General features: G+C 37.7%; 1 protein-coding gene across 1 annotated transcript; it reads right to left on the bottom strand.

The window, feature by feature from the left end:
* Positions 1-23997: 23997 nt before the first annotated feature.
* On the bottom strand, positions 23998-25311 carry LOC147624864 (uncharacterized). The gene has a single exon (XM_086818875.1). The coding sequence runs from the start codon at positions 25269-25271 to the stop codon at positions 24507-24509; it is 765 nt and encodes a 254-aa protein (XP_086675001.1). The 5' UTR covers positions 25272-25311; the 3' UTR covers positions 23998-24506.
* Positions 25312-26671: the final 1360 nt, after the last annotated feature.

Raw genomic sequence — 26671 nt, 5'->3', positions numbered from 1 at the left:
GATAGAGAAGAGTAGCAAATGGCCTTATCTGTACACCAAATGTATGTTGCTATAGCGCAAAAAACCTAAAATCAAACGTTATAGCATGAAATGGCCTAAAATGTAAAATTTTAGTTAATGTAGTTAACAAGGGTATATCTTCTCCACTTAAGAGGATAGCTTAATCTAATACAATTATAAAAGTATCTCAAGAAGGAGATAACAGGGGGATAAGGGCCAAGAGAACCTAGTTTGATACCAGTTGTCATAGTGGAGACAAAGGTGGTAGCACACACACAAAGGTAGCAACACACACACAAAGAAGATACAACAAGCAAGCACACAAAGGTAGCAACACACACACAAAGAAGATACAACAAGAAAGCATAGATAGAGAGAAGCATAACACTCAAAGTAGATAGATAAGAATGAGTGAAGAATAAGTGAAGTGCATAATAAGGTCACTTAGTCACTCACTCATAAGAGTGTTTATACACGCTTGGGGGAAAAAGGCTCTTAAGGATGGAAAAAGTGCCCCAGCAGCCCATTATTAGTATATGTCTACACATCACTATTGTATAAATGGCTGCATAACCTAAAAGAGAAAAAGAAAAAGATATGTTCCTTAAGGGTATCTTGAATGGTGTGGTCTTTCTTTTAATACCATAGAAGGGGTCTCAAGGCATATATTGAATTAAGTAGCATAAATTCTTTCTTATGGTGCAAGTCTTTTAATGAAAGATTTGTAAGAGTAATAGGAGTTTGCCTGGCTTTGTCTAATCCAAAAATATAAGCATTATTAAGTAACCATGATATTTTTTTTTTCCAAGACATCGCTCTTCTAAGGTGTAAAATTAGGGAATTTATTATGGAAAGTTTCACAAAAATAGGTTTGGTAGATACATTTTGAGAATTCCAAAGTTAAATTTTAAGGTTTCACTCACCTTTGTAAAACCTAATGCTAATTCACAAGGCTAAGAAAGGGTCTAAGGGTTGACAAGGAACATGATTGAGTCCCTTTGAGGAATCTTCTCTAAATGCTTTTATGATAGAGTCCCTTGGTGAAATCTTCTCTAAATGCTTTATGATGGAAAAATTAGGGTCCGTAGTATAAATATACATGCTACTATTAAAATTATTGAGAAACTATTTAAAACGAATGGCAAGAACAAGTGTTGTTCGGGACAAGTAAGTATGATGTGGTTTATACCATCTCCTTAATGGATTTGGTATAAAATGATTGACTCAAAAGGTTGGAATGCACTTATCAAACATTTTGTTAACAAAAATGAGATGAATAATTAAATTGTTACACTTTTTGAATAATTAATGATTGAATTAAAAGGTCCAATAGTGGTGAGGGTTGATTAAGTAAAACTTCTTTCTTTGGAATACACATTTTGTTAACAAAAATGAGATGAACAATTAAATTGTTACACTTTTTACATAATTTAAACTAAAAAAGGCCATTGCGTCTTTACAAAAGGAATCGTATACATGCTATCTCTCAACACTACAAAAGAAGAAGAAGAGACATAAATTTGCCTAGTTGATGATGTTGTTCTCTTCAATCTCTTCCTTCGTGTAAGATGCCTAACCCGCCATTCTAATCTAAATGTATAATAGAAGGCTTATTCTATTCTAAATGTATAATGGAAGGCTTATTCTAAGGGTAGAGCAACTTACTTGGGGCCTCTCCTATAATTTTAACTACATTAGGCTATCCTAGCGACACAACTAGAAAAGTCCTTCCATTGACAAATGGAAGGACTTACTCGGGGCCTCTCCTATAATTATAACTACATTAGGCTATATCCTAGTGACACAACTAGAAAAGTCCTTCCATTGACAAATGTGGGAGACTACTCCAAGGTTTCTCTGAATCCTGACTTAAATGTGACTCAATCCCAATGGCCTACCCATGTTTTTCCTTTCCTAATGTTCAGCCCCATCCAATCACCATGGGTCTAGCTATCCACCCAACCACTCAAGCTATGGATCCGGTGGTTAGGTACACCGACCCATCAGTTTTGCTTTCACACACCCACACCTCTAGAAAACAAGTACGCACACATACCTCTTTAAAACAATGCCTTTCTTTAATTCATTTTTGCTTAAAATCAACATCTGTAGCATAAAATTAACAACAAATTCCTTATCATGTTTATCATCTCTCCCCAAAAGAATGGTCGTTCGTATGACCAATTCTCTATTCAAATGATGCTTCTAATTGATAAATTCTCGATTCAAAAATCAAACTCTAGGCTTGTGAAGCTAGAGGTTAAGAAAATGGTTTTTTATGCTTTTATACTAATAAAATTATGATAAACTTATGATTTAATTCCATAAATTGGATTTAGGTCCAATGATAGTTATTCTATCATAATTATATTATAAAGTCTTATTCTTTTCAAAAATATTAAAAATTATCAGTAATAGCAGCAAAGCTATGGCAAAATTTTTAAGAAATTAATACATAATTCATTTTTGTACATAATGTGAAAAGAGGACTTCCTACCATATTTTAGGATTGGTCATCCTATGCTAAAAGAATGATTTTCATCACATAATCGTCCTCATTACCATCATGATATGCATAACAAAAAGCTCAAGACCAATATCTTTAGGTCCACACATCATGTCGGGTACTTTAGAACTCTCTTTTCTCGGCCGAATGCTCTAGGCCTCTCGAGGATTAGCCTTATCTAGTTTTGGATTTATAACGGGCATATTAACTATCTAAATCAACTACCCTTATCTTTTCTATGAGAGCAAGCATCTATTCCTTAAAAGCTCATGTTTTTTTTTGAAGAGGCCCATCAAGAATGTAGATCCAACCTTCCTACCTATGGATTCTTAGATAAGATCCCATCAATACATGGAGTGCAATAAAGCCATACCTATAGCTTTTTGGAAAGCTTGGACTTAATTATGCAAGATTTCCATGGGTGTTAATTGATACTTATGGTTCATTCACTCTTAAGAACAAACCTTTAGGACTCATTAACATCCAAGGACTGCTGCAAGCAACTCTGACAATACCGCCATGAATAATAAAACACCTCCTATACATATGAAAGAGTCTCGAACACTCAAGAATCCCCATCCTTAAGGATATCTGCAAGCATTTCTGACTATACTGGCATGAATAATAAAATACCTCCTATACTTATGAAAAATTCTCGAACACTCGAGAATCCCCATCCTTTAATGGGAAAAAACCTTGGGTTATCATTTATCAGGCCCAAGCACCTATGCAAGATTTAAACAATAATTATTAAGCATCAAGACTTCTATGTAGATAAAAACACAAAAGTGATCTTGTATTAGGGGGTGCAGTGCTTGTTTGTGGTCTCTTACACGAGTTGCAAGTTTACCCTATCTCGGCCCCTCTGACTCCCTACCTCTAGAGTGGTCTCTTCCACCTATTTGTACATTTGAATCCTGTTGTTTTTTTGTTGCCCATGATTTCTATTTCCAAAATGGCCTCCACCTTGGCCTCTAGATGATGATCTCTCTCTACCTTTACCAGTATCTGAGTAGAAAGCCTACTCATTTGAATTTCTAGAGGATGAACCTCCCCTAATATTCATCTCCTCATAGATGAGAAGAGTAATTAGTTACCGAAAATCAAGAAAGTTCTCTCGAACTCCAATAGAGGTTTGAAATTTGTTGTATTCTTTTCCAAGACCATTCGAGGTCATAGACACCATATCATCATCATCATCTACTTTGGTGATCTAATAGAAGCACGTGCATCTTTAAGCCCTTTAACCTTCACTAAGTGATTACTTATATTCAGCTTTCCTTATGTAGCTCTTGCTTTAGCTACATCTTTTGAGCTTGGGTGTTTGTGTTGTACATCTTCACCAAGTCTCGTTAGGCATTTGTGCATCTTGTACATACACAATCGTAGAATCTATCACACTGAGACAACCAATACATCTTTCTAGCTTTTTCATGCCATGCTTTATATGCATGTACAGGGATCGAAATTTCTTCAATAATCTCCGGCTCCTTTTCATCACCTGTGAGATGAACTCCCAATATCCTTTTCCTATAAGGAAATTGGTCATCTTGAACTTCCATGCCTAGAAGTTATTTTTGTCTAGCTTCTCACTTACAATCTATGATAGACAGACATCTTTACTTGCAGCACCAACTTACCAAACCGTGCTTGTAAAAAGGCTTTTGCACTTGCAATAAATCTACAACCTTCTTAGAACTTGTTATAATGCCACTATATGTGAACCACACATACACATACATTGGCCAACACCTACAACACTTAGATTCTCTACACAGACTGTCCTGCAACTAGTTTTTTTCTCTAATTTTGCACCGAACTAGAAATTGGGTATATAGAGTCAAAATCAACACTTCTCACAGAGTGCTTGCAGAAAACTTGCAGAGCTAAAGCAAGGCTCTCGAATCTCACTTAAACGTGAAAAAACTAAGTTAACTTTGTTAACCAGTTAGCTACACACAATATGGTCTTCTTTCTTCACCCAAGAGGATGCCTCAATTTGAGACAATGACTTTTATGTCTGCCTGTAGCTCTCACAGGCTACTGAAGGTTTTGCTCCAAAATCAAAGAGGGAAAGAGATGGAAATACCCTTATTCGTGTATTGCTTTCTTGTTTGCCTTTTTCTTACCTCTTGCTTACTTCCTTAGATCTCACACAAACTAGAGCTCTAATACCATAAAGAGAATGCAACAGGGGAGAGGGAGAGCTTGAGTTCCTGGCTAGTAAATACACACACACACACAGAGGATAGAGAGAGAGAAAGAGAGATGGATGGCTGAATTTTATTCTATCATCTTCTCTTATCTACAACCATTCACATAAAGAGATAAGAGTACATACTATAAGGGAAAGTACTCTCCTACTATAATATACAATGGTCAGTCTATTAAATGAGATGATTTGAGGAGAATACACATACATGTGTCCCATACATGACATGACGGCGGTTACCATATTTCAACACCTCCCCCTTGGTGCCCAAATGGGTCTCATCCCAACAAGAAGGTAATGTGACATACATAAACATGACATTTGCCTCCCCTTAATGGAGACACACATATACATCACTTAACGTACATCATCGGTTGCTAGAGGTGATTTCATCAACATGACATGACATCATGGACATGAACATAGACATCGTCACATCCACATATATATGGGCATGAACATAGAAATCGTCACATCCACATACATATGGGCGCATCTTCACCAAGGGTTTCCCAATCTCAAGGTTGACATCAACATAAGACATGACATAAAACATCATTACACCTAGAAAAGGTGTTCTTGTGGAGCATCCTCATGAGTTGCTTCCACCATCAAGTTGCTTTATTACTTCTCCTTTGACGTACAATTCTTCTCAAGATGGCCTACCTTGCCACATGAGTCACATACAAGCTTGGGCTTATTTCGATGATAACATTCCATTACATGCCCCATCTTTTGTTATGAAAATGAGAATTATGGAATTAATTATGGAATTATTTGATATTTTATGTGATATTTATGGTACGATATGACAAGCTAGCCAATAGAATCTGAGCTCTGATACCAATGCTGTCAATACTCCCCCATAACCATAGCTTCATGCTTTTCAAATAAACAAGATTAAGTGATCCTTGTGTTCTTCTTCAAAGCAACTGTAAACAAGAACTTTATTATCAAAGAAAAAAATCACAAAGTTTTGATAATCTATAAAAAATTTGTTCACCATGTGTGCAAATGTGGCAGGAGCATTAGAGAGACCAAAGGGCATGACAACGAACTCATAATGTCCTGATTGTGTATGGGAAGCAGTCTTGAAGATATCGGTGGATCCATACGGATTTGATGATAAGTCAATTTTACTAAATACACTAGCACCTTTCAATTTGTCTAATAGGTCATCAATTCTAGGGGTTGGGTAGTCATTCTTAATAGTCACTTTATTTAGTGCTCTATAGTCTATGCACATCCTAAAAGTTTTATTCTTTTTTTTGCACAAGCAAGACAGGCGCACCAAACGGGAAACTACTAGGGCAAACGAGACCTTTGTCAAGCAATTCAACTACTTGACATTGCACTTCTTGTTGGTGCAAAGAGCCATGTCTATATGGTGCTTTGTGAGGCGGTTGAATGCCTGTAACAAGTTCTACCTTATGGTCTAAGTCACCACGAGAAGGAGGTAGATGGGGAGGATAATCATCCGCAAAACAATCATTAAATGAAGAAAGAAATTTTTGTTGTTGTGGTGAAAGAGAAGATTCTTTCGTTTCCACTTCATTAACATAAATCATGTATGCTTTCTCATGTTTCCTCAATGCATGACACGTGCTTGTGTGTGAGAGATGAGTGGAAACATCTCAAGAGAAGAGTGACTAGATAAAGAGATAGATTGATTATTGAAATCGAAAGACATCGTGTGTGTACGATAATCAATTTGTGGATTATGTTGGTGTCTAAATGGCATACCAAGAATAACATCTATGGAGTGCAAAGGTGCAATAAGAAAATTTCATTTTTCCCTATACGGACCAATAAAAATTTCGAGATCTTTTATTTCAGGTGTGCCATTGTACCTAGTTCCTTGAAAAGCAGATTTAACTTTATAAGTAGAAGGAGAAGTTTCAAGTTGGAGTTTCCTAATAAGTCTTGAGATAAAGTAATGGGAACTACCATCATCATGTAAAACACATACTTCAGAACCATTTATATGACCTTTCATTCGCAATAAAGCATGTATCGATGGAGGCATACCTGGATCAATAGATTTCGTGTTGTTCACCTTGGATTATTGAAGAGCATCTTCAGTCCAATCTGGAGCGAAGTCGAGATCATCAATAGCGCTATCCTCTTCAATATAGTGGAGTTTTGTCGATGAAGTATTGTCCTTTGGAAGCTTACCAGGGCATTGAGATTGTTTATGGCCCAGCTTATGGAATTTATAACAAAAGATGGGATACTTGTGCTACAAATCAACACGGGGTGCGTGCACGCTATTGTGGATAAGCTGGGGCTTAGAATTTATATCATTTGGCTTGGAATTAGCCACATTAGATACATTTTTATTTGGAAAAGTGGGTGCATGAGTGTTATTAAAAGTATCAGTGCATGGAGTGACAAATGGTTTACGAAAGTTTTACGATTTTTGTTACCCAAGACGGTTGTCGATTTTGAGTTGTCGCATATGGTTGACAAATTTGAGTAGCCTTTTGAGAAGAGTGAACCATCTAGGCAATAGATTGAAACTCTTTCTTTGCGTCGTGAGCGAAAGAAATTACTTCATAGAGTGAAGAGGGCTTTAAAGTATTGATTTTTTCTTGTATACCATGTTGAAGACCATCTTCGTATGTGCGTTGAAGTGAATCCTCAGGAACATCTTTGAGCATACGAAGGAGTAAGAGGCGTTGCCAAAAACGCTCATTATATTGACTCACATTTTCACCTTCAATCCATGAGAAATTTGACCATGTGCGACGCGCATGAAGATGAAACTGTGGTGATAAGAATGATTCTTTGACCTTCTCTTCGAACGAGACCCAAGTGGTAGGGTGATCAATGCTATTGCGGAGCACGTTCCACCATAAAGTAGCTTTATCATTCATGTGGTTGGTGGTGCACTTAATTTTGTCACGCTCCGAAAAATTTTCTTCAGCAAAGCAATCATAAAATTGACTCAACCATGATAGAACAAATTTTCCATCTTTTGTTGAGCGTCAAATGCGGCTCGCAAAAATTTAGCGATTCGGTCATCCTCAACGTCCGAATCCCGCAGTTGTTTGTCTCGCGGTCTTGTAATTGGCGTTCTGCATCTTGAAGTTGTTGTGCAACAAATAAATTTGTTGTTCCAGAGTAGCCTCAAGCAAAGGGGTATCCATGTAAGGGTTATGTTGCAACGAATTGTCGCTTGATGATGGCATGATGAAGTAAAGAAAATTGAAAGCTGAGAGAGAGGAAGTTACCCGAGCACCGATGAATTAAACTTGTGAATTACCCTCTTCGAAATTGATGATTTGATTGGTGTTGCCGAGATCATGATCAGGAGAATATAAGGATGTCCGCGAGATCATGATCAGGAGAATATAAGGATGTCCACGAGGTATATTAGGCATATTAGGCGTGTGAAAAGCCCTCTATCAAGCTTCGGTTTAAAAAAAATTCAAAGGCTTAATAATAAAAAGCTTGGATTATACGCCTTAGTTTTAAAAAAGCCCAGTTTTTTTTAAAAAAAACGACGACCTTTGTAGAATAGAAAAAATGAAACGTTGGAGTCGCCCATTGCCATCCGATTGGAAGGGTCCATGCTAGCCGATCGTGAAGAGAAAGAGAAACCAGCGAAACCGCTTTTGCGCAAAAGGTGGTTTTTCTCCTGGGAGTTTGAAACTCCTGCTCGATGGAGAGAGAGTGAGCCCCCGAACGCGGCTATGCAGTCAAAAGAGGAATTTGGCAAGGCCTTAAAGAGGAGGATGGAAGCAAGTTGAAGTAGTTCTCTCTCTTAGGTTTACAGAGAAGAAGCTCTTCTTTATATATTAAAATAAGGCTTTTCCAAGAATATTAAAATAAAGGTTTTTTTTATGTTTCATATATGGATGTTGTTGTGTGGAGGACGGCAGCACCTTTGCAGATATAGTTTATATATATATATATTAAGGCCGAAACTTGGTTGTAGTAGTGTATAGACGATGACAAACCCTGGGTTCCACAAAGACCACTCGTTAATAGCTTTTTCTTGAGGGTAGAGAAAGATGATGACTCCATCAATTGATCTCCATGATCAGATGTGGGTGTGGGTGAGTATGGATGGGCATCAGGAGGCTTTGTACGACAAGAAAAGAGTGGGTTCAATCTCCCCCCATGCATGTATTTATGTATTAACCAAAAGGCAAGTGCTCACAAATATAGCTTGATACATTCTACTTTGGGCCATTAATATAAAAAAGTAACTTGGTCCCTAAGCTAGTCTATTTACATTAAAATTGTAGCAATTTAATTAAATGAAACTATGGACGGGTGACCATCGTTGCACATCAAAATACGACGACCGCGCACCGGCCAAAATCCATCGCACCCACGCTACTCCATGCACTAATTTGCTCACAAAAAAACACAAAACACATTAAATCTCACTTATCCACCCAACATGATGCGACCATTGCTCCAGGCTCTCGCGCGTAGCTAGTCACGACCATGTGGCAAATGAGCGTACCATAAATATCACATAAAATATCAAATAATTCCATAATAAATTCTATAATTCTCATTTCCATAACACACACACACACATATGTGTGTGTTATATGTATGTATGCATATATATAGATACATGCACACATACACATATATATATACATATACATGCATATACACACACACATATATAATTATATACATATCCATGCACACACACACACACACTCTATATATATATACATATATATGTGTGTGTATGTGTGTATATATGTATAAATATATACACACATATATACATATATGTGTGCGTGTGTGTGTACGTGTGTATACACACACACATGTATGTATATGCATATATATACGTGTGTGTATTATGTTAACCCCTTTTCGTATACCAAAGCTTAGCACTACCTACCCTCTCTGCATATGTATATCACTTTGGTGCACATATACTTTATTTTACCCTAGGATATTTGGGTAGCATTGAGCTTCATATGTATCTTTGTGGACTCACCTATGCTCTTATGTATACGGGATGGCCCTTTTTACTATTTATAGAGAGCATGGGTGAGGGAGATCACGTTTCCCTCTAGCCCAAGTAGTGGAGCCCATCTTTCTATTTCTCTTTGAGTTGGATTAAGTGTTGTGCTTCTTTCTCTCATTTAAGAGGTTGAGGTATCTCCTTTTAGGGTTTGCTTAGGGTTGATTGAGCTCTTCGTCTTGCTCATGAGAGAACTAGGGTGTGTTGTGTTGGGCATGGTTTGCTCACTCTTGAGGACTCCCCATGTGTGAGAGGCTTGTGGTTTTTGAGAGCTTGTGTGTGGGTTTGCCATCTTCTCATTGCCATGTGCTTGTTGTCATTTGCTTGAGCTTAAGCTTGTGAGTAAGAAGTGAGTATAGGCTGAGAAGTGACTATGGCGTGAGAGTGTGTAGTGTGAGTGATATGTTAATTTACTTTCCTTTCCTTTTAGTTAGGGTTATTCCCTCTTGTTACCCTCTTCCTCTTTCCTCTCATAAGCTTATTCATTATCTATTCAACTAGACTACAAACAGATATTAGCACATTCTTTCTTTCATTATATTTTGCTCATAGGCTTGGGTGAGAGACAAGCTCTTGAGTGCCTCCCATGGGTATTCCATCGACCTGTGAATAGATGCCCGGATTAGAGAGCACCATACCGCCAGTAGCTTAACAATGGTTCTGTTTGTCGAGGCGAGTTCGCAAGAAGGCAACTATATAAAGATGGACCATTCGTCAAAATATATGGTAAATTTTATAGTTTTTTAATTACTTTTACTATCTTTTGAACTTTGAGTTTTTCACTTGAGCTATAACCACTAACATTTTTATTTTTCTCATAACTCCCCCACTAACCCCTTTTAAATTTCCAACTTTTCATTTTGGTTGATTTTCTTATTAACTCTTCTTTTGTTGTTTGTTTTTTATCCCCCCTCCCCACTAACCCCTCTTATTAATTAAAAATTTTAGTTTATTTTTCATGAATCTCTCTTTTTTTATCAACAGTTTTACTTTATATACCAACTTTATAAAAAAAAAGGGTGCCTACTACATATATTGCTGTTTTTTTTTCATCCTACAAACCGTTTATTGTGTTTTTAAAACAAATTCCTCCTAGTAGTTTATTGCTGTCTTTTTACTTTACATCTCTTTTTCAAAAAAAGGGAAAATTTTAAAAAGCTAAGCAAACCCAAAAAAAGAAAAAGAAAATAGAACTAGCAAAAAGAAAAAGAAAAAGAAAAAGTACAAAGCAAGAAAAAAGAAAAAGCAAAAAGACAAAAAAACTAAACTGCCAACAAAGAAGGAAGAGGCCGTGTGGCGGCGCAGCTCACCAGCAAGGCGGGCGGGTGAAGCAAAGAAGGGAAGAGGCCTGGCGGTTGTGGCGGCTCACCTGTGACGTGGCGCGGCAACCAACGCAGCGTAGCAACGCAAGGTGTTGGAGGCGATGTGAGCTGCAGCCAGGCAACGCCTAGCACAGGCGACACTAGCATGGTGACATAGCTCAGCCAAGAAAATGAAGCGAAGAGCAGGTGGTCCAGTCGTGAGGTACAACCAAGAGGAGGCACAGGTGGTGCTGGCCGTCCCTCAGCAGCGCGGAGGCGGGCTCAGCAACTGAAGCAGGCGGTAGCCATCGTGGCATAGCCAGGTAAGAAAGAGGCACGACACTGCAACGGGCATCGCGGGGGCCATGATCCATCGTGGCGCAGCGCAAAAGGTAAGGAAGTCAAGAAGGGCATCGTGAGCACGCAAGAAAAGCCCTAGACGCCGGCAGACGTCTGATGAAGACCTGCAAAACTATAAAAAAACGAAAAACTAGAATGATTGGGTATCTTATTCTTTTGATTGGGTATCTTATTCTTTTGATTGTTTTACACATGAGCATTGTCAACGTATTTTGAAAGGAGTGTATCTTTTCGTTTAAGAAGTGTGTCTTTTCGTTTACGTATAAACATAGTGTGTCTTTTCGTTTACGTATAAACATCTTTAAGCAAAGATGGATGTCACTCCAACCCATACCATTTCTGCAACATGTCTTTTTCGTATGCGTGTTTTTCTCTGAACAGCTTATAGAGTTTGAATGAGCATGAACATCAAGCCTATGATTATATTCGACATGAAGAATCGTTGGACATTGATAGACATCTTAGAGTACATCGCAAGGTAGATAATTCCAAATTTATAACCACATTTGAATCTGAGTTACACGTCATTCATAAGATTTTCATGCTCGTTTGTGTGAGTGAAATTAAAAAAAACCCATACATAAAGTATGGCGAGGAGTTGGCACAGTTCTCTCCAAAATTTAATAAACATAGGAGAATGTGTCCTTCCCCCGTTTCCCAAATACTTTCTATATCGAAAGTGGACCAAAACACCTTCAGTGTTGAAGGCGGCCATTAATCCTACTTATTGATTCATGATACAAAACTCATTTTTAAATGTGGTAATGAGTTTATAATTTTTTAATTTGTGAGGTATTTTTGAATCCCCATTGAACATAAGAACAAGCTTTAAACTCATCGATTGCGGATGTTACTCTTATTAAGAGACTAAGGTTAAGTAGAAGGGGAAGAGAAGGGTATGAGTGTGAATGGACTTAAGGTCCACTAGCTCATCTATTTAAAGGTGGAGCTAGGAGGCATTTTGTATTGAGCAAGGCCTAGTTGTATTCATAAACAACTTAATAAGCAAGATATTGTTCTTGTATTTTGTGAGTCCCTCTCCTCCACACACTTGATCTAGCATGAGCACCACGTTATTCTCAACATGGTATCTAGAGCTTTGGTTGAGTAGGTCACATTTGTGGTGTAGAATAGGTCAAAATCCTCATCTTCTCTTGTGTGGAGCTCAACCCCCTACTGGTGGAGGACTTCTAGCCATTCGTAGAGGCCACATCTTGAGGAGATTCCAACTAGGGAGTTGTGGAGGACATCCGGGCGCATGCGGTCGTACAGCCAATTGCCAAGTTCGTCGCTTCGTCGTCGCGACATTCTCACTGGTTCAGCCCGGCACAGTCTTTGTTGCGCAGCAACGGTCGTACAACAATTCGCCGTCTACAGCGCATTATAGGCTGCATAGCCTTAAACAATTCGCCGGTCTACAGCGCATTATAGGCTGCATAGCCTTAGGGCTTTTGAAGCCCATTGAGTCAAGGAGCTGCAGCTCGATTTTCACGCCGAATGGAGGCTTGACGCGGCTGCTACAGCAGAAAAACCAGAGAGCTCTCTTTCAAGCTCTTGAAGCTCTCCATTAAAGCTTCAAATTTATCTTTTTTTCTTGCTCTAATCCTTCCCTCTTTGCTCTAATCACCCAAGTGATAGTGTGAGAGCTTGTTGCTGATCCTTCTCTTGATTTTGAAGCGGTGGCCAACCATATGAGGCATCATAATCTCATTCATCACGTCATCAAGCTTCCTCTTCATCTTCAAGCTCTCAAATCTCTTCAAAATGTGCTTATGAGCACTAATAGTATTGATTAACACTAATGAAGATTCTAATCCAGCAAAGGGAAGTTACTCCAATGTGTTTTTAAACAGTAAGAGTGTTATTAAATATTAATGGTGAATCTAATTACCAAAATAAGTGTCATTAGACGTTTAAAATGTGTTCTTAAGTACTAATTATGTTTATTAAACACTAATGGTGATCTTAATTACCCAACAAAGTGTTCTTTAACACTAATGAAGCTAATCCCCATCAAAATTAGTAATTGGACACAAACCCTAAGTGCTAAACCATAAAAATTACTATTTTAATCTCCTATTTATGCAACATTCTTGACTTGATTAGGGTTGTTGCACTCTCATAAGTCTTTCTCTTTCTTATTAAGCCTAAATATTATAAATTTTTGGTTTCTTCTTCTTCATAAATCAGCCCATTACTTTCTAATAACCTCCCTCAATACCCAATGTCATTGAAGGACAACACTCAAATCAAGAAGTTCTCAGGAGAGGGCTTTTGGCCATTCATCTCCGGCACTAAGGTTATTGATCGAACAAAGGCTGAAGATATTGAAGATGATGAGAGGGCACAAGCCATCATCATGCTTCATCTTGATGAGGCTCTCATTCACCATGTGGACCAGCTTCCGACTGCAAAGGAGAAATGGGATGAGCTTGATAAGCTCTATGGAGCTCGTGGTAAGAATTCTAAGATCTCACTTAAAATTGAAATTTTCAGCTTGGAACTCAAAGAGGGAGAAGGCATTGGAGCCTTCATCTCTCACTTGAAGGGCCTTATAGCTCAACTTGTATGAGGGAATGTGAGAATGGATGAAGATGATGCAGTGGCTGTTTTGCTAAAAGCACTCAAGAAGGTGTACCCCACCTTAGTCACCACCCTGAAGAACAAACCTAATCCCACCCTCGAAGGAGTCATTCAATCTTTTCTTGATGAAGAAAAGAGGCCAAAGGGAGGAGCTGAATCTTCAAATGCAACCACTTCATCGACTATCAAACAAGCTTTGTCACATCAAGTGGTCAAAGTAAGATGTGCCCATTGCAAAAAGGTGGGCCATTTGGCAAATAATTGTTGGATCAATTATCCCAACAAAATGAAATGTAACAAGTGTAAACAAACGAGACATATCACTTCTAAATGTCATAACAAAGAGTCAGAGGCAAACTTTGTATCAGCCTCTACCTCCGCCGCCGTTCACCGCTGAGAAATTGTTTTAAATCTCAATGTAATCACACCTATATTCCAAACCTTGTACGCCTAATGTTATAAAGGTATCCTATGTCCAATACCACCTATTCCATTCTTTCATAGTTGGTATTGAGGGAAGGTATTAAGAGACTAAGGTTAAGTAAAAGGGGAAGAGAAGGGTATGAGTGTGAATGGACTTAAGGTCCACTAGCTCATCTATTTAAAGGTGGAGCTAGGAGGCATTTTGTATTGAGCAAGGCCTAGTTGTATTCATAAACAACTTAATAAGCAAGATATTGTTCTTGTATTTTGTGAGTCCCTCTCCTCCACACACTTGATCTAGCATGAGTACCATATTTTTCTCAACAACTCTAGCATTGCTTCCAAGTACATGCTTTCAAATTCATGTTCATTCGAGCATTTCAAATATGCTCTACAGTACATGAAGTATGCTACCCAAGCAATCACACAAAACATGGTAAAAGAATTAAAAAAAAACAATCTTGTTTTGTAAGTTTTATTTCCAAACAACCCTTGTCTAGCAATCATATCATGAATTTGTTTCTCTTTGTTAGCTGCCCTTACAAGCTTTCTTGATGCAAACAAAGGTCATTGCATCTGGAGAGTGGCCCTCATGGCGTGTGCCTGTTTTTTTTACTGCGTCATGTGCTTGCACTTTTTTTTTTCTACCTTCACGGCTTCATTGTATAATAAAGCGTGTGCTTTATTTTCTACTATATTTAGTGCCACGTGGCTTATATATATGCACCTTAGTAGCCTGCCACGTGGCCTACTGTAGTCGCTTGCTTTTCTACAAGTAGCTTAGGCTACCCAAGGTAATAATTTGACCTCCTAACAAATAAATGTCGGCCATAGAGGAAGTGGAGCTCATGAGAGAATACTAAGAAAGGATCAGCAATCTCGATGAGGGAGGCGAGGAGGTAAACTCGGGCTCCTCAAAAGCTGCCAGTGCCACCTACGATGGCCACCTCGGTCATGTTGGAGACCTGGACTTGGCCATGGATCTGAATGGTGCCATTATAGAGGCCGTACATAGTCTTGTCAGACTCCGAAATGTGAAGGTGCCATGTGTCTTGTTCTTAGCAGGAAGAGAGAGAGAGAGAGAGAGAGAGAGAGAGAGAGAGAGAGAGAGAGAGAGAGAGAGAGAGAACACTCTGTATATGTCATTTTTTACCTTGTTGTCTTGACGGTTGAACCCGATTGACTTCTCTCAACTACATACCATGAGTTGACCCTTGTAGAGTAGCTGCATCGCTTCTTGCAAGCCATGGGAGTAATGCCCTTATCACCGCAACTTCAATGGATTGTGCTAAATTTGAAAGCATACTTACAGGGGATGATGCTAAAGCGATGCTCGCCATCGATAAGCCTCAAGTACCTCGCAACAAGATAGAAAATTACAAATTCATTATTACCACAATTGAATCTGACTTTTATTTCATTACTCAAGTCATAGGACTTTTGTACCTGTTTATGTGAGTGAGAAAAATGTGTCTGGGAAAAAGAAACCATACATATGGTATGGTGGGAGTTGGGCATAGTTCTCCCCAAAAAATAATAAACATAAAGAACGTGCCCTTCCCCCGTTTTCAAAATACCACTTTTGTTATCAAAAGTGATCCAAGGATACACCTTGAGTGTTGAAAGTGGCCATTACTTTGTTCGAAAATAAAACACGGCTCTCAACAAAGGCAGAGGAAAACGGAAATACCTTCACCGCTCTGCGTTACTAGAGTTGATGATGCCACGAGTCTCATTTTGATGATGCTACGGGTCTCGTTTCAATCTGCACCATGTATTATCACCATCCTTCCTTTTGTTTCAGGATTTGAGTGGTCATCGATAGCTCCCAAAGAGGTAGACTACTACTAGAAGCCGGCAAGATTTGAAGAGCATGGTGTCCATAGTAGTAGCTTGATCCTCGGTAATTACTAAGAACTTCAACATGCAATCATGCTATTGTTTCTTGATCAAGGGCACATCAATCCTATGTTCCAGTTAGCCATGAGGCTTCTGGATCAATGCTTTTACATCACGTTCATCAATATGGAGTATGACCATGAACGTATTCTGGCAAATGGGTGTTCGAGGGACCTCATGGTGTTGCCTTATTTGAGGTTTGTGGCCATACCAGATGGCTTGCCACTAGAGCACGGGTGCCTGAATGATAACATGATAGAGTTTGCAGAAGCCTTCGAGGAGCTCTGAGAACCGTTTGAAAGACTGATCGAGGAGACACTAGTGGGCAGTGATCGTGTTCTCATGACTTGTATTATCACAGATTAGATGTAGAAGACAAGGTGGGCTTGCCAGGGGTGGCCTTGTGGATGACTTCGGTGCATGCAAGATCTTACTACAGTATTGGCTGATCAGTCCGTGTTCGCTTCCAAAATTGCATCATGATTCCTCCCGAGCAGTTATAACTGATGAGTGATCAATATCTTGTTTGTTAGGTTAAGAGGGTGGATCCAAGCTTGTGACGTCTATCCTCGGCATGCTGCTGCTGCGGCGCACGTCAGACATCTACGAGTTGGAGAACAAAGCTTTTTGAGCTATTTTTAGGGAGCTTGTAGCTTTCAAAGAAATTTTGATAATTAATATTTATTTATATGCCACGTGGTTTTCTCTCATTTCATGCTTTTTTGCAAGGATGTTAGGCTACCCAAGTTAAAAAGAGAGAAAAAAAGGTATTTGATTCAATGCCCTTTGTTTTTTTTTCACGATTGCCTTCACACACTTACAACCCCATTAGCCCCTTCATTACACGCCACCCATCCCCCCTCTTACACACACCAACCTCCCATCAAGCTCATTAATCCAGCCCTTCCCCTCTTCTTACTCTCTCAATTAAATCCACCCCCATCTTCCCACTATTCCCTCCCTTCTCTTAACAAGTCTGCTCTCTCTCTCTCTCTCTCTCTCTCTCTCTCTCTCTCTCTCTCTCTCTCTCTCTCTCTCTCTCTCCTTGTCCACCCCCCCACGTTGCATTCTTTGATGACGTGTCAAAAGAGACTTTAGTTTTTTTTATACATAGTATAAATTTTTTGAAAATACTTCCCCCCTAAACAACCGACCTTGTCCATTCTTTAACTAAATAAAATTAACTTGATTTCCCCTCCAACTAATTCTCCTTCTATTTTTCTAACTAATCCCTTCCTTTAAAAATATATATCTAAAAACCTATATATATATAGCCTTTGTAAGCGGGAGGATTCTTTTATTCAAGAATATGAGCCTCATTATATAGGCTTTGAGTACATCTGATTAGGTGACCTAATCTTGCTCAAGATACTAATGAGATGCTCCCATATTGTCTCCATGATTCCAGCCTGTAAACTAAGCTATCAATCAACTACATTTCATCAATGAGATGCTCCCATATTCTCTCCATGATTCTAGCCTGTAAACTGAGCTATCAATCAGCTACATTTTCTCACCTTGCTTTCTTTCCTACTTGATTTCCTATCGAGTTGTGCCGATTTTTCTTTTGAGAGTTTTACTATTGGTTTTAGTTTTACTACTGGTGATTATACTACTTGATTCCTTGTCGAGTTGTGCCGATTTTTCTTTTGAGAGTTTTACTACTGGGTGGTTATTATAGATTTGATCTTTGTACCTATTCCCCTAAGGTTATGCTTCATGTATTATCCCTCATTCCCATGTTGTATACATCAATTTTATCCAACAAAAGCATCCTAAATACATCAATGCTTGCCATTTCAGTCTACAAATAATAAATCTTTGACACAAAATGCAAATATCCCAACAACCTACATGTACTCTCAATGCCCACACTAAATGCAAGTGAGATGACTGCCAACGAAGAAACATGTAAAGTGTATGAAAAATGGAAGAGTGTGTAGTGTAGAAATGTTAGTGATCGGAATGTAAAAGTCAATGAGAATGACGATGATGGTGACAAAGATGTTGTGATGATGAGCTAAAAAACGCAATGGCGATAGAGCAGAGCAGAAAACGGCCCTATATGTACACCAAATGTATATTGCTATAGTGAAAAAAATCTAAAATAAAACCTTATAGCATGAAATGGCCTAAAGATGCAAGAATTTTGTTAATGTGGTTAACAAGGGTATATCTTCTCCACTTAAGAGGATAGCTTAATCTAAGATAATTATAAAAGTAGCTCAAGGAGGAGATAACAGAGGGACAAGGGCCAAGAGAACCTGGTCTAATGCCAATTGTCATAGTGGAGACAAAGGTGGTAGCACACACACAAAGGTAGCAACATACACACAAAGAAGATACAACAAGCAAGCACACAAAGGTAGCAACACACACACAAAGAAGATACAACAAGCAAGCACATATAGAGAGAAGCATAACACTCAAAGTAGATTGATAAGAATGAGTGAAGAATAAGTGAAGTGCCATGATAAGGTCACTTAGACACTTACTCATAAGAGTGTTTGTACACTCTTGGGGGGAAAAGGCTCTTAAGGATGGAAAAAGTGCCCCAGCCCATTATTAGCATATGTCTACACATCACTATTGTATAAATGGCTGCATAAGCTAAAAGAGAAAAAGAAAAGGCTATGTTCCTTAGGGGTATCTTGAATGGTGCGGCCTCTCTTTTAATACTATAGAAGGGGTCTCAAGGCAGATATTGAATTAAGTAGCATTAATTCTTTCTTATCATGCAAGTCTTTTAATGAAAGATTTGTAAGAGTAATAGGAGTTTGCCTAGCTTTGTCTAATCCAAAAATGTGAGCATTATTAAGTAACCATGATAGTTTTTTTTCCAAGACATTTCTCTTCTATAAAGGGGATTTGTAAGGTGTAAAATTAGGGAATTTATTATGGAAAGTTTCCCAAAAAATAGGTTTGGTAGATAAATTTTGAGAATTCTAAAGTCAAATTTTAAGGTTTCACACACCTTTGTAAAACCTAATGCTAATTCACGAGGCTAAGAAGGGGTCTAAGGGTTGACAAGGAACATGATTGAGTCCCTTGGAGGAATCTTCTATAAATGCTTTATGATGGAGTCCCTTGGTGAAATCTTCTCTAGATGCTTTATGATGGAAAAAAATAGGGTCCATAGTATAAATATACATGCTACTATTAAAATTATTGAGAAACTATTTAAAACAAATGGCAAGAACAAGTGTTGTTCGGGCAAGTAAGTGTGATGTGGATTATATACCATCTCCTTAATGGATTTGGTATAAAATGATTGACTCAAAAGGTTGGAATTCACTTATCAAACATTTTGTTAGCAAAAACGAGATGAATAATTAAATTGTTACACTTTTTGAATAATTAATGATTGAATTGAAAGGTCCAATAGTGGTGAGGTATGATTAAGTAAAAGTTTTTTCTTTGGAATGCACATTTTGTTAACAAAAACGAGATGAACAATTAAATTGTTACACTTTTTACATAATTTAAACCCAAAAAGGCTATTACGTCTTTGCAAAAGGGATCGTATACATGCTATCTCTCAACACTACAAAAGAAGAAGGAGAGACATAAATTTGCCTAGTTGATGATGTTGTTCTCTTTAATATCTTCCTTCGTGTAAGATGCCTACCCCGCCATTCTAATCTAAATGTACAATAGAAGGCTTATTCTATTCTAAATGTATAATGGAAGGCTTATTCTAAGGGTAGAGCAACTTACTTGGGGCCTCTCCTATAATTATAACTACATTAGGCTATCCTAGCGACACAACTAGAAAGGTCCTTCCACTAACAAATGGAAGGACTTACTCGGGGCCTCTCCAATAATTATAACTACATTAGGCTGTATCCCAACAACACAACTAGAAAAGTCCTTCCATTGACAAATGTGGGAGACTACTCCAAGGTTTCTCTGAATCTTGACTTAAATGTGACTCAATCCCAATGGCCTACCCATGTTTTTCCTTTCCTAATGTTAAGCCCCATCCAATCACCATGGGTCTAGCTATCCACCCAACCACTCAAGCTATGGATCCGGCAGTTAGGTACACCAACCCATCAGTTTTGTTTTCACACACCCACACCTGTAGAAAACAAGTATGCACACACACCTCTTTAAAACAATGCCTTTCTTTAATTCATTTTTGTTTAAAATCAACATCTGTAGCATAAACTTAACAACAAATTCCTTATCATGTTTATCATCCACATAATCATGATCCTCATTACCATCATGACATGCACAACAAAAAGCTCAAGACCAATTTCTTTAGGTCCACACATCATGTCGGGTACTTTAGAACTCTCTTTTCACCGCCGAATGCTCTAGGCAGATTTATAGCGGGCATATTAACTATCTAAATCAACTACCCTTTTCTTTAGGGATTTTTAGTCAGTTAATCTTTTCTATGAGGGCAGGCATCTATTCCTTAAAAGCTCATGTTTTTTTTTTTGAAGAGGCCCATCAAGAATGTAGATCCAACCTTCCTACTTATGGATTCTTAGATAAGATCCCATCAATACATGGAGTGCAATAAAGCCATACCTTTAGCTTCGGAAAGCTTGGACTTCATTATGCAAGATTTCCTAGGGGTGTTAATTGATACTTAAGGTTCATTCACTCTTAAGAACAAACCTTTAGGACTCATTAACATCCAAGGACTGCTGCAAGCAATTCTAACAATACTACCATGAATAATAAAACACCTCCTATACATATGAAAGAGTCTTGAACACTCAAGAACCCCCATCCTTAAGGATAGTTGTAAGCATTTCTGACTATACTGCCATGAATAATAAAATACCTCCTATACTTATGAAAAATTCTCGAACACTCGAGAATCCCCATCCTTTAATGGGGAAAAACCTTGGGTTATCATTTATCGGGCCCAAGCACTTATACAAGATTTAAACAACAATTATTAAGCATCAAGACGTCTATGTAGATAAAAACGCAAAAGTGATCTTGTATTTGGGGGTGTAGTGCTTGTTTCCTAGTTTGTAGTCTCTTACATGAGTTGCAAGTTTACCCTAGTGCATATATAAACAAGGAGGCTTGTTGAAACTTTTTTTTTTGTGTTATACACTTTACTTAAAAAATAAAGAACTTGCACTCAAAAGACTCTATATAAAACGTATGTTGACTAGATGATTGTATTTACACTTTGAGATGAGAATGATGTACGAATTCCTTGATAGAGACATTGATATGCTTTTTTAATCTTATAACAAACCACCAGCCTACAAATTTGTCTTCCAAAAAGCTTTGTGGGCTTTTTGGAAGAAGATACACACAAAGAAGATACAACAAGCAAGCACATATAGAGAGAAGCATAACACTCAAAGTAGATTGATAAGAATGAGTGAAGAATAAGTGAAGTGCCATGATAAGGTCACTTAGACACTCACTCGTAAGAGTGTTTGTACACTCTTGGGGGGAAAAGGCTCTTAAGGATGGAAAAAGTGCCCCAGCCCACTATTAGCATATGTCTACACATCACTATTGTATAAATGGCTGCATAAGCTAAAAGAGAAAAAGAAAAGGCTATGTTCCTTAGGGGTATCTTGAATGGTGCGGTCTCTCTTTTAATACCATAGAAGGGGTCTCAAGGCATATATTGAATTAAGTAGCATTAATTCTTTCTTATCGTGCAAGTCTTTTAATAAAAGATTTGTAAGAGTGATAGGAGTTTGCCTAACTTTGTCTAATCCAAAAATGTAAGCATTATGAAGTAACCATGATAGTTTTTTTCCCAAGACATCGCTCTTCTATAAAGGGGATTTGTAAGGTGTAAAATTAGGGAATTTATTATGGAAAGTTTCCCAAAAAAATAGGTTTGGTAGATAAATTTTGAGAATTTTAAAGTCAAATTTTAAGGTTTCACTCACCTTTGTAAAACCTAATGCTAATTCACGAGGCTAAGAAAGGGTCTAAGGGTTGACAAGAAACATGATTGAGTCCCTTGGAGGAATCTTCTCTAAATGCTTTATGATGGAGTCCCTTGGTGAAATCTTCTCTAGATGCTTTATGATGGAAAAAAATAGGGTCCGTAGTATAAATATACATGCTACTATTAAAATTATTGAGAAACTAATTAAAACGAATGGCAAGAACAAGTGTTGTTCGGGCAAGTAAGTGTGATGTGGTTTATATACCATCTCCTTAATGGATTTGGTATAAAAAGATTGACTCAAAATGTTGGAATGCACTTATCAAAAATTTTGTTAACAAAAACGAGATGAATAATTAAATTGTTACACTTTTTGAATAATTAATGATTGAATTGAAAGGTCCAATAGTGGTGAGGTATGATTAAGTAAAAGTTTTTTCTTTGGAATGCACATTTTGTTAACAAAAACGAGATGAACAATTAAATTGTTACACTTTTTACATAATTTAAACCAAAAAAGGCCATTACGTCTTTGCAAAAGGGAGCGTATACATGCTATCTCTCAACACTACAAAAGAAGAAGGAGAGACGTAAATTTGCCTAGTTGATGATGTTGTTCTCTTTAATGTCTTCCTTCGTGTAAGATGCCTACCCCGCCATTCTAATCTAAATGTACAATAGAAGGTTTATTCCATTCTAAACGTAAAATGGAAGGCTTATTCTAAGGGTTAACATCTGTAGCATAAACTTAACAACAAATTCCTCATCATGTTTATCATCCACATAATCATGATCCTCATTATCATCATGATATGCACAACAAAAATCTCAAGACCAATTTCTTTAGGTCCTCACATCATGTCGGGTACTTTAGAACTCTCTTTTCACCGCACCGAATGCTTTAGGCCTCTCGAGGATTAGCCTTATCTAGTTTTGGATTTGTAGCAGGCATATTAACTATTTAAATCAACTACCCTTTTCTTTAGGGATTTTTAGTCAGTTAATCTTTTCTATGAGGGCAAGCATCTATTCCTTAAAAGCTCATGTTTTTTTTTTGAAGAGGCCCATCAAGAATGTAGATCCAACCTTCCTACCTATGGATTCTTAGATAAGATCCCATCAATACATGGAGTGCAATAAAGCCATACCTTTAGCTTCGGAAAGCTTGGACTTAATTATGCAGGATTTCCTAGAGGTGTTAATTGATACTTAAGGTTCATTCACTCTTAAGAACAAACCTTTAGGACTCATTAACATCCAAGGACTGCTGCAAGCAATTCTAACAATACTACCATGAATAATAAAACACCTCCTATACATATGAAAGAGTCTCGAACACTCAAGAACCCCCATCCTTAAGGATAGCTGTAAGCATTTCTGACTATACTGCCATGAATAATAAAATACCTCCTATACTTATGAAAAATTCTCGAACACTCGAGAATCCCCATCCTTTAATGGGGAAAAACCTTGGGTTATCATTTATCGGGCCCAAGCACTTATACAAGATTTAAACAACAATTATTAAGCATCAAGACGTCTATGTAGATAAAAACGCAAAAGTGATCTTGTATTTGGGGGTGTAGTGCTTGTTTCCTAGTTTGTAGTCTCTTACATGAGTTGCAAGTTTACCCTAGTGCATATATAAACAAGGAGGCTTGTTGAAACTTTTTTTTTTGTGTTATACACTTTACTTAAAAAATAAAGAACTTGCACTCAAAAGACTCTATATAAAACGTATGTTGACTAGATGATTGTATTTACACTTTGAGATGAGAATGATGTACGAATTCCTTGATAGAGACATTGATATGCTTTTTTTAATCTTATAACAAACCACCAGCCTACAAATTTGTCTTCCAAAAAGCTTTGTGGGCTTTGTGAAACTTGCTTCAAATGCTGAATTGTTTGCTATTGAAACTTCAATGTGGAATGAGGAAAGCTTATCGGTAGTGGCAGAGGCCTTAAAACCTGTAAAGTGTCTTCCACAAAGCTTTGTGAAGCTTGCTGGTGGCGAATGCTAAATTGTGTTAACTATTGCAATGCAAAGGCCTTGAAAACTTGATAGGAGGTAATGAATACTAGAGTAAGAAGGTTGTGTTGTGTTAAATTCATTGAAGCAAGGAGTGGAGTAAGGATGACTTCTTCAATGGTATACTTTACACTACAAAGGAACAAGAGGAACAAGAGGATAGGGGGTTTTACTTCAATGGTATACTTTACACTACAAAGGAACAAGAGGATAGGGGGTTTAACTTGAGTTTGCATAAAGCTTGACTTTTTCCACGGGGTTATTTCCTTTGTGTCCAATTTTTTTCCCCCTTTTTTGGATCTTACCAAGGACTGCTACGGGCAAGGCTGGCGCGTTCCAAGTACTGCCGTGGACGGCGGCGGCAGCGGCGTCCCCACACTGTGGTCATGAGGAACAAGGAAACTTTGCTAGCACATTTCCTTACACTTCTCTTAAGCATGGCCCATGGCGAGGAGGATGGGCGGTACGACGGCGTCCCGCGGCGGCTCCGTTGGAGTGCCACCTCCATTTCACCACCACCGCCGCCGCCGCCACCACCTTCCGAGGTTTCTTCCGACACGCCCGACGCATAGCCGCCGGGCAACAGCGTCCTTGCAACCCCACTGCTTGCGACCCCTCCTAGCCTCTTACCATTGTATGGAGGGTTCTGGGTCCTTGCAACCCCACTGCTTGGAGCCCCTCCTCGCCTCTCACCATGATCAGACCCCCTGATCATCCCCCCATTGTAGCTTTGCAGTGCCCACGGATCTTCACTGTAACCCCCATACCCAACATTATGATAATCAACATAATCATCATCATCATCTTCATCGCCTTGCCACCCTTGCCATGATATCCCATCATCAAAGTCCTCATCCGCCTCACCGTGAGAGGGGGGAAAGCGAGGTGCAGGTGCTGCTGCAGGCCGGCCCAGACAACAGGAGATCAAGGAATCAAAGATAAGCTGTAGAAGAGCGCCCACCAAGAGAGCCATTGTCGGAAGGAGCTGCGTCATTAGCAAGTCAAACATAGAAAATGCAAATTCTATGGCCTGGTAGAGAAAGGAGACGAGAGGTGAATTATACATGATGATGATGATGATGATGTGATGAAGGCACAGCCTTAATTTTGTGAAGATTAATGAGAGATTAATGCATAGGAAATGTGAAGAGAGGTCTATATAATCCAAAAGTGTAGCCAACTCTTCTCACAAGAGAGGATTCTAACTTGATACCAAACCAAGATTTCAATGGAATGGCCAATCTAAGTATATACTTCTTTACACTTAAGTGATTCTCCTAAACCCTACTTCATACTTCACCTCCTCCATAAAACATTGATGCATAGTTTAATGTGCTTTCACTTTATCTAATTCAAACCTTTCATAATAATAAAAGAATCCTAGATTCAACAAAATTTGAAGAGAAAGCCCTCTACATGCTCTCTATCCTTAGATAGTTCCATACATAGACTCAAAGCATTTGAAAGAGTGATCTAGGTACCAAGACCATGTTGATCTTTTTGTTTTTTTTTGGGTACATCGACACATCTTTATCAAATACTTTATGCTATAGAGATCAATATCTTGAGTGATTCCTTTGACTAACCATTCTTTTTTCTTTTCTTTATGATGTATGCACCTCACAATAATGAGTTTCTTGTTGGGATGCATAAACACAAAGATTATTATCACGAACACCACAAGGATCACATTCACAATTGTTTTATACTTCATAATTGTTTTATACTCTAAAAATATATTTTTTAAAATAGAAACAAAGTGTACATGTATTTCATAGTAAAACATCAAGTTATGAAAAACAACAAGAATCAAGGGTTATCATTTTAAAAAAAATGCCTTAAAACTTTTTAAAAACTTAAAATTTGAAAGAATTTCAAGTGACAAAGTAATAATCATTAGTATAATTCTTTTTCACTTTGAAAATACTAAAAAAATAGGCTTTGATTTGTAACCAACAATATATACATTTTTCCAGTAATAAAATTGTGAATTTATTAATGTTTTTATAATAAACAATCAATAAAAAAAATTAATTGTTACTAAAAATGCCCAAATTTATAGTTCTCAAAAATTTCCATGATATCAATACACTAGAATAAAAAAATAAATCAGCAGTACTAGCTTTCATGATTGACATGAAAAAAAATATAAATATTAAAAAATCTTAATAAAACAAGACAAGTAATAGACAATGCTTGTTTTAAATTTTGACTTCATCTAATTTACACATAATATTTTCTCAGGAAACATTGTGAATCACATGAACAAGACTATTGAAAAAAAAGGGAAAATAATGAATTCAAGATAAGATAAAAAATGTAAGTCCATTTTCTTACCTTAAAAGTAAATAACGTATGCTATTCAAAAAAACTAAGCTACTCAAAGATGAAAATCTAAAAGTGTTTTCTACTAAAAAAAATTATTGAAAATTCTACTATGAATCTATTGGAAATTCTTCAAGAGTA

Source organism: Cibotium barometz, chromosome 24 (assembly GCF_041138505.1).
Source record: "Cibotium barometz isolate CiBa-2024 chromosome 24, ASM4113850v1, whole genome shotgun sequence".
In the NCBI taxonomy this organism is placed as follows: Eukaryota; Viridiplantae; Streptophyta; class Polypodiopsida; order Cyatheales; family Cibotiaceae; genus Cibotium; species Cibotium barometz.
Note: the sequence above shows the minus strand (reverse complement) of the source record. Positions and strands in the feature narration are given on the sequence as shown.

Coding starts and splice junctions, on each gene's coding strand:
- LOC147624864 (XM_086818875.1), bottom strand. CDS start 25,271: ATGTATAATTCACCTCTCGTCTCCTTTCTCTACCAGGCCATAGAATTT.